The 9,465-nt window shown below is 35.0% G+C and overlaps 1 protein-coding gene across 2 annotated transcripts in view; it reads right to left on the bottom strand.

Annotated features, from left to right (window-relative positions):
- The window catches only part of LOC107908489 (uncharacterized), a 44,547-nt gene extending 37,650 nt beyond the window's left edge, over positions 1-6,897 (bottom strand). The window contains exons 1-8 of one of the 2 annotated variants that reach the window (XM_016835665.2): positions 6,633-6,897; positions 5,387-5,462; positions 4,168-4,248; positions 4,000-4,080; positions 3,341-3,417; positions 3,038-3,092; positions 2,868-2,916; positions 2,509-2,646 (exon numbers count right to left, since the gene is read on the bottom strand). In XM_016835665.2, coding sequence (XP_016691154.2) covers positions 2,509-2,646; positions 2,868-2,916; positions 3,038-3,092; positions 3,341-3,417; positions 4,000-4,080; positions 4,168-4,248; positions 5,387-5,462; positions 6,633-6,728 — 653 coding nt within the window. In that variant the 5' untranslated portion in view covers positions 6,729-6,897. The remainder of the gene's footprint in view (positions 1-2,508; positions 2,647-2,867; positions 2,917-3,037; positions 3,093-3,340; positions 3,418-3,999; positions 4,081-4,167; positions 4,249-5,386; positions 5,463-6,632) is intronic. The other variant, XM_016835666.2, reaches the window with a different exon arrangement.
- Positions 6,898-9,465: the final 2,568 nt, after the last annotated feature.

Genomic DNA, 9,465 nt, shown 5'->3' on the forward strand with positions numbered 1-9,465 from the left:
TTTATGGTTCAATTGAAAGACTCAGAGCCAGATTAGTAGCGCAAGGACTCAAACATATTGAGTGGATAATCAAGAAACATTTGCTCCAGTTGCTAAATTGAACACGATTAAGATCCTTTTATAATGAACGGCAAGTCTCAACTGGGACTTACAGCAGTTTGATGTAAAGAATGTCTTTTTACATGGAGACCTTGAAGAAGAAGTGTATATGAAAGTTCCTCTAGGATTCGAGGATAAAAATACTCAATGAAAGATATGTAGACTAAAAAAGGTCCTATATGGACTAAAGCAATCTCCCAGAGCCTGGTCTGACAGATTTAGTAAGGTCACGGTGTCATTTGGCTATCAACAAAGTAATGCTGATCATACCCTCTTTATAAAGCATCACAAGGGTAAGACTACTCTCCTTATAGTTTATGTTGATGACATAATTATAACAGGAGATGACAATGAAGAAATGTTCCAACTTAAGAAACAATTGGCTCAAGAATTCGAAATCAAAGACTTGGAAAAGTTACAATATTTTCTCGGAATAGAAGTGACCAGATTGAAAGAGGGAATTGTGATTTCCTAAAGAAAGTATTTCTTATATCTTCTGACAAAGACTGGCATGTTAGGTTGCAAATCAGCCGAATCACCTATTGAGAGTAACCACAAGTTACAAGCAAGGATCGGTGAAACGGTGGATAAAAGGAGATACCAAAGACTCGTCAGACGTTTGATTTATCTCGCTCATACTCGACCTGATATAGTCTATGCGTTTAGTTTAGTAAGCCAGTTTATGCATGATCCTCACCAAGCTCATATACAAGCAGTATTGCAAATTTTGTGCTATTTGAAGTCTGCACCGGGAAAAGGTATTCTTTTCTCAAAAAAATAGTCATCTCAAGATAGAAGCATTTACAAATGCAGATTGGGTTGGCTCTCTTGATGACAAAAGGTCTACCACGGGTTATTGTACTCTTATGGGAGGAAACTTAGTCACTTGAAGGAGCAAGAAACAAGCTCAACCAAGTGCAGAGGCTGAATATAGGACCATGGCTCAAGGTGTTTGTGAGCTTTTATAGCTGCAAAAGGTATTGGAAGAGCTAAAGTTGTTGAAAGAAAATGGATCAACCTGTACTGTGACAACAAAACGGCCATTAGCATAGCTCAAAATCCAGTACAACACGATAAAACCAAGCACATCGAAATAGACCGTCAATTTATAAAGGAAAAAGTAGCCAATGATGCCTTAAGTCTATCTTATCTAGCATCCGAAAAACAGTTGGCGCATGTTTTTACTAAATGGCTCAACTATAAGACTTATCATAATCTTCTTTGCAAGCTAAACATGCGAGACATCTATGCACCAATTTGAGGGAGTGTTGAGAATCTTTTGATTATTTGATAGCATTAATTAGTATTTTTAGAGATTACAACTGATTTTTAGAGATTCTAATTAAGAGATATTCTTTCCTTAAATTTATTCAATTTTCATATATATATATAGTTGTATATATTTCTAAGAAATACATACTTTGAGAGAGTTTTTCCTCAATAAGTTAGAGTATTCATCTCTAATTTCATCATATATAAAACTTAAAGCAGTCACTTCATATGCTATTATACTAGACTAACCAAAAATAAGGCTTTGTTTGGTTGAGTGGATAGAATAATAGAAAGATAGAAAAATGTAAAGAAAGATATACATATTTTTCCTTATATAGTGTTTTTAGTAGGAAAGATGGAAAATTGGAAAGAAAAAATAAGTTTCTTTCCACCAATTGCTAGGTATGATTGAAAAATGAAATGAAGGGGAAATTTAGAAGAAAAAAAAACACATTTATTTACTATTACTTTTCGTAAGTTAAGATAAAAATAAAATAAAAGTTAAGAAAATTATGGATAATCTTGTAACTATACATACTTGACTCACACTATGCCCATTTTCTTTCATCTTTCTCTCCAATTTGCAGTGGTTAGTTTTTGTTAATACGTTCGGAAAATGATAATCTTTCCTACCAATCATTCTCAAAATCCATTTTCTTTCCACTTTAACACCCTCTATCCATCATTTCACTTTCTCACCCCACCAAGCACACCCTAAATCTATACTTATCTCAACAATACAGATCATAGAACAAGTCACGGTTCCCTTAGGATCTTTCAGCTCTAGTACAACTAAGTTATAGAAAAGAGTAAATTACATGCCATTGGAAAGACTAAGCCAGCAACATAAACAAAGAGCTCCGATAACCATTTCCAAGCCTTATATGCATGCCTTAAAGTTTCATACCTACTACATATCCTCTGAGCATAACAAGGGAACCATTTTAGCTCAATTAATCAAGTATAAGAAATCTTTCATTTCTAATATTATGTATGATATATGCTAGTATAGGGTATGCACCATATGGGGTTTAACTTTTTTCAATCTGAAAGCAGTCATCAAGAACCCAAAGCAAACATAACAAGCCATCAACTATTCTAGAACACTTATAAAGAGTAAATAGAGGCATAAATCACCAAGAATTTCCAGCAGCATTTGAAATGATGTCATAGATTATCCATGGATGGATCCCAGCTTTAACACCAAGTGATATAGCTTCTACGGCAGCAATAAGATGAATGCCCTCAAGCAGCTCAGTGACCAGTTTAGTTTTGCTGAAACAGTCAGGAACTAAGAAACTTAGGAGCCAAAAGCACATTTAGGAATTTGAAGACCAACAGAAAGTATTTACTGTTTTTAAAAGTAATTTCATTTTTAAGTGACGGATTGATGAAACAGTCAAATATTGTGGAACTTAATTAGCATGTCACTGATGTCATTGATCTTATAGAAAAATTTGCAGAACTTTGGACAGCAGGTCAAGATGAAAGAATACCTTCCAGCTCCAGTTTCGCCTTCAAAAGTGTAAAGCTTTTCGGACATTGCTGCAATAAAAAAGAAAAAGAAAAAAAGCTCAGAGACATGTATAATCAACATCTTTTAAGAGCATAAATATACAGGTGTAGAACTCATCTATAGCTTATTACTTTGCAAAATGATCAATACCAGAGAGAAAAGGGTAAGCCTTAGAAATGGCATCAGACCTTCCTGAGGAGATAACCTAAAAACATTTTAAAAGAAATTATTTAGAACTTCAGCAGAGGACAAGAATAAAATACCCCATGTGATAGGATGCCAAGGCTAGATTGAAGTATACCCTTTCCTATATCCTTCTTCCAAATTCCCAAAAGATACATGGGAAAAGAAAATGATAACTAAGTAAACAAAATATAACCCGGAGATTGGCCCAATAATTTTAGAGCTAAGCCAGAAAAGGGAAAGAAAATAAAGGTTTATATATAATATTACCATAATTTTTCCATTTAAGAGCTCTGATGTTGCCTTAAAGACATATGCATCTACTACTGAAGTTGTCAGTCCATCCTCTATCAGAAATGACAGGACAAGAAAAGAACTGCTTATTAGCTAGGGTAGAAGGGAAAATAGACCAATAAGAAAGATTAAGAGAAAAAACAGAGAAATATTTAAAATTGATGATCAACTACTTCAGGCTGAATAAACAAGAAACTAAAAACCAAATTGATTGTGAAACATCCTAAAATGTCCTCACACCATAGTACCTTTAAACTCTAAGAGTAGATGATGTCAGAGAAAGAAAGGGCTTCATCAAAGTTAAATCATATGTGATTCTCCTTCAAGGAATTAGAGATCAAACAAGCCATTTTAGTCTAAATAAAACAAGCTAATGGTGACCTATGCCTCTTGAAATAACTAGGATTTTTTTTACAATTGAAGGGAAAAAAAAGAAGACATTTGGAGGTCATAGATTCATTGTTATTAGAACATGTATGCTGGAATACTTCCGTTGGTTTCTGATCAAGCAAGCAAAGAAGCAGCATACTGGTATCGGCAACCATGTGTTTTTGAGAAACAAATGCAGAACAGAAAATAGTATTCCCTATGAATGTGTTATCACACCAATCCACAAATATTAAAACCACAACTACCTCTGAGATTCTTCTCCAAATTCTGGATGTGTGATGACAATATGGTCGAATGAAGAATAATGACTGTATCTTTCTGTAATCCTGAAAATTCATAAAGATGTAAAATCTACCTAACAGCAGTGTGAGCAAAAAATATTTTTGACATAAACAAAGAAGCTACATAAAGACCTTTCAAAGCACTATCATGACCAAAAATTATATCGTTTATTTGATCCACGTGAGATATTAAGACAATTAAAGCAGCAACACCTGCATAAGATAAAGAAAGAAAAAAGGATCAGAGGGTTGACCACCAACTTATTATATAGTGTTTAAATAAAATTGGAGGGATTATATACTTTTTCTTAAGATTTAAGAAAATTGATAATAATTGAAAACCCGAACACACAAACTAATACGTCTTTTCAAAATATCCTTGTGTAATTGCATATGCCTCCTAAATAAGTGGATATCACCCTGTACCAATCACATCAGAGCAAGCTCCAAGGCGGGGCTCATTCTGATCAAGAGGTCCAAGTAGTCTTCCCTGAAAACTGTTTCGGGATCTCTAGTCCCTAACATTTCCGGAAACAGATATGGCACCGCCTTAGTTGGAAAAGGTCAGTAAATAAATTATTGCAACCTCACATGGTAATCAAGGTTCCTGTCTTGCATGTAAGACACAATGCAACTATAAACCTTCCACCTATGGGTTTGCTGATAATAATTGTACAATTTTCAGTTTTACCCTTCATTTAGTTGCTGAATATCAGCCAGAAATACACTGCATTTATAAACAATTCAGAGGCCTCTTTCTACTCAGAAATTAAATGGCAATGGCCATCATCTTATCTTAGCACTAGAAGATTGCCAACCCCCTATGAAATGAATTGTCTGGGTATTAGAATATTCTGAGATAAAACAACTCATCTTCTATAGTAGCATACTAACCAAGACCCTCACTTGTTAGCCATTACAGTCGAAAAAACATTAATTTTATATATTACTTTAACTTACCCAAGACCCTCAGTTTTTAGTCATTACAGTGGAAACAATATTTTTTTTTTATATTATTTCATTTCCCAATTAGTTGAGAACATACATTTGTCTATCATTCTTCAAAAAGAAAGCACATTTTTGTTCTTTTTACACCTCAAATATATCAAGATCAATTACTTGGCTCATGAAATTCCCTCATTGAAAAATGAAAACCAACTTATTGTAAAGTTGTAAATGCATGGTTGAAACAGTTGAACACAAACATTATTGTAAAGTTGTAAGTTTGGCTCAAATATAGATGCAAGTAGCTCCTTGAACAAAAAGCTGCATACGATCCCCCCCCCCAACCCTTAATAATAAACATAATAACAACAATAACAGCAAAAAGAAATGCTCAATATTATATTACCTTTCCCTGCCTCCCTAAGGCTGAAGCATTCAGTGCCCCCTAGCTTCAAAAACTCGTTCATCAAAAGATTTTGGACCTGCAGATAGAATGTTGCAGCGCAACAGAAATTAAAAAAGCTCTCAAAATCAATTTCAAATCGCAAGGTTGTTCTGATGTTGAGCAATAAAAATCTAAAAAATGTATGAACTGCAGAGAATTATGAAAAGAAAGATACTGTACTTGCGAAACTCATGATAAAGATGGAATATCTTTAAGTAGTAGCTAATTGCTGAAATGTTACAGTTAAAAGTTGGGTAAAATTCTTCCACAATTGACCTTGAGCAATGTTTCATAGAAATATAATATTGCACTTGGTTCCTCATGTATATTTAACAACACTGAAGCTAATATGATGAAGTGTAGATAACTTATTTCTAGAAAGTAGAAACTTTCAGTTCATGAAATCCGGCTTATAATGTGGCTGGTTGGGTTACAAATGCAAACTCGTAGATGTAGTTTTTCACAATTCAGTATCATCATCCTACAACTACAATAGAAGAGCATTAAAGGAATTTTCAGCCATGATCGAGGAATAATCGAATCTTCACCATCAAAGGAAAGCCACACTGGACTAAACACTAAAGTCAAATAAACTTAAATGTCAAGATGAACAATGATATTTGGAATCTCAAAATTTGACTTGATAATCGGTAAGGCAAAAAAACAAAATAACTCAAATTCTATTGCTCCAAGTCTTCACTTTTCTTTAAGTATAGGTATCTAACACATTAAATTAGATGGTTAGGACGACTAACCCTCCATATATGTTAAGAAACCTAGAAAAAATTGAATTTTCCCGTGGCGTTGCATTTCCGCATACGACATTCACCCAAAGTACCGAGGAGCTTAGAATTGAATGTCAAAGATACAAAATTCAGACATTGCAGCTTTATGTTAGCCAAATTTCAGGTCTGCCTATTGAAACTATTGGTATAACATGAATTTAAGCACTTGAATATGCAATAAAATTTTCAAGTACCCATCTGTATCAAAATTCCAAAACGGATTAAATAACAAAACATCATTCCAGTTCTTAAATGTGAAGTCTTAAGGAACAGCTGCCACTGCAACTGAATTAACTAAATATTCCGATTTGGATTACAAATACGCTTTCATCAAGAACCAAACTGAGATCTTAAAAATCAATTAAGTTTAGCAATAGTCAACTGGCAATATCTTGAAAAGGAAAAAGTGAAAGATTTGGAACCTCAAAAGCTTGGACTTTGTAGCCAGCGCGAAGAAGCGAAGCAGCCATGTCCAAGCTCAACTGGTCCAACCCCACGAATCCTATAACGCCCGCCATTGCAGAACACACTTTTTCTCCGCTTTGCTTTGCTTTGCTTTGCTCGGCTTCGGTGATTGTTCATTAATTAATAAATACCACTTGACATGAAACCTGAAAGTCCAGACCAGCTCGCTATCAATCAAAATGGGCCAAGCAATTATTAAATTACTATTTTGGAGTGTTCCACGTTCTAAATCTTAATAATGTTAATATATCCGAGTTAATTTAAAATAATTTTATATAATTAATATTTTAATGATATAATCATTAGATTAAAATATTACAATGAATAATCCATTTTGACCAAAAGGCTAAACTTCAATGGCAAATTCTCTCTCTGACAGTAATGGCAGTAAGTCGCGTTCTATTGAAGATCGAAACATTAAGAAAGAGCGATTTAAGGATAATAATGCAAACGCGGACATGGATATGGTTGTGGAATTGCCACATGAACCGATGCTGTCTTGGAAAAATAGGTTAATGGGGAAAGGCCTTATTGGATCAAGGAGGTCGGCTAGAACCTCTAGACTTGAGGATGATGATGATTTCAAATTTTTGGAAAGGGATGTCACAAGGTCGGCTAATCCCCTCGATCGAGTTCTTGGATAAGGTGTATCAACTTTTGGTCAAAAACATGGATACTATGCTGGTTCTTAAACTATTGGGGTGGAACATCGGGTATGCTACTCTCCAAAATAAGACATATAGCCTCTGGCGGCCTTCCATGTCGTTTTAACTAATGGATATCGAGAATGGCTATTTCTTGGCAAAGTTTCAAAACAAAGAAGATTATGAGAATGTGTTATCTTATGGACCTTGGGTCATGTATGGGCAATACTTGACAATGCAACCCTGGATCGTAGATTTCAGTTCATCGCAGCTTTACCCGAATATTGTGGTTACCTGGATTCGACTATCGGGTCTTCGAGGATACATGTACAAGTGAAGGATAATTGAGGAAATTGAAGACATGGTGGGGAAGGTTGTTAAATTAGATTATAACACTAATAGTAGAACAAATAGTCGATTTGCTTGTATGGCGGTGTATGTTAATTTGGACAAACCTTTGACCTCTCAAGTTTTGATTAATGGCACAACCCAACTTATTGAGTATGAATCTTTGTGGATGATACGGCCATGTGAAAGAATTGTGTCGAAAGGTCGTCATGGTCATGTCCTAAACTGGAAAAAGAATGGCGACATCTGGTACATCGTCGACGAAATCCAGCATGGTGAAATAGGAAGAGGCATACAAACCTTGGATGCTGGTTGAGAGAAGATCAAGGCAAAAAAACAAGAGATTCCCAAAAGCAATGAGCTAAAAATCCAGAGGAGGAAAATATGATATCACGTTTTAATGCTTTGGTTCCTTTGGATAGAAAGGTTAGTGAGACTAGTTCAGAAATTAAGAAGATTTTGAGATTCAGTATTAAAGGAAAAGATATTATGGAGGTTGTGAATCTAGAAGATTCTAATGGCAAGCAACGTAGAACACTGGCCCACTAAGGAAGGAAGTTGGTCAATGTAGGAGCATGGATTTAGGGAGACAAGTCGAGTCAGTTGGTATAAAATTAGCTCACCTACCAATAATAATAGTATGGGCCTAGGGGATGTGGGAAACCCTTAAAGGCCCTAGGTAAGCAACCAATGCAGGAGGGTAACATGAACCAAGGGAATAAAGTGATGTCAGCAACTTTCCAAATTGGATCCATTACCAATAATGCTATGGCGGGCTTAAATATTATAACAAAGCTGTGGTGGCCGAGGTAAGCTTTAAACAAGTCAAACCAACCAATGTTTTTAAAGCTATACCCAATTCCTCCTTTGCTACGTTTGGCTTTGTAGTTGAAATAAATAATTCTGTTGGAATTCATTCTAATACTATATCACATTTTACCCCAACTTTTGAAAGACCAGTTGAGGTTGTAAGTTCGATGCATGCAGGTATTCTTGACCCTAAAAACATTCGACTATCTCTTTTAAGGAGAATTTGGAACCAAATAACTTGTGCTCCGTTGATGAAGGCCCCTCAGTAGTTTTGAAAAATGGTGACTCTGGCTCTCAAGGGCAAGGTTCTAATATGAAAGCAACTTATGTCAAAAAAGGAAGTAAGTTAAATAGGGCACTACGAGGCTGTGGTAGTCATTTTAAGACAACCGAGAGTAATTGATTCACTATCTAACGCAATAAACTCTATGATAGAGCTTATAAACTCCCAATTGGAACTAAAAACTAAAGAAGATGATCCGAATGATGTTGCTAAAGAGCAGTTGGAAGACATGGTGGTATCCAACCAATAAGGTTCGATTTTCTTTATTTAATTATGAATATGAATTTTTCCATTTTTTCTTGGAATTGTTAGGGTTGTGCTAATGACAAGTTTCTTCATATTCTCCGATAGTATACCATGGAGCACAAGCCAAATATAGTTAGCTTACTAGAGATAAGGGTTAGTGGTTCTAAAGTAGATAAAATTATTGCTAAGTTGGGGTTCTAGCATTCTTATCGAGTGAAAGTTATTGGTTTTTCTAGAGGCATTTGGGTTGGTTAGAAGGACTTGGTCCAGGTTGAGGTAATCCAAAACCTTTCTTAATTTATTTTGATTTAGGTTCTCAACAACATATCTTTTCAGTCTATTTTGTCACATTTGTTTATAAAAGTCTGGATAGGCAAAAACGGAAGGTTTTATAGGAGGATTTGAAATATTCTATTCCTTCGGAGGCAGCCCCTTAGCTTGTTATTTGTGATTTTAATG

This window comes from Gossypium hirsutum, chromosome D02 (genome assembly GCF_007990345.1).
Source record: "Gossypium hirsutum isolate 1008001.06 chromosome D02, Gossypium_hirsutum_v2.1, whole genome shotgun sequence".
NCBI classification, from domain to species: domain Eukaryota; kingdom Viridiplantae; phylum Streptophyta; class Magnoliopsida; order Malvales; family Malvaceae; genus Gossypium; species Gossypium hirsutum.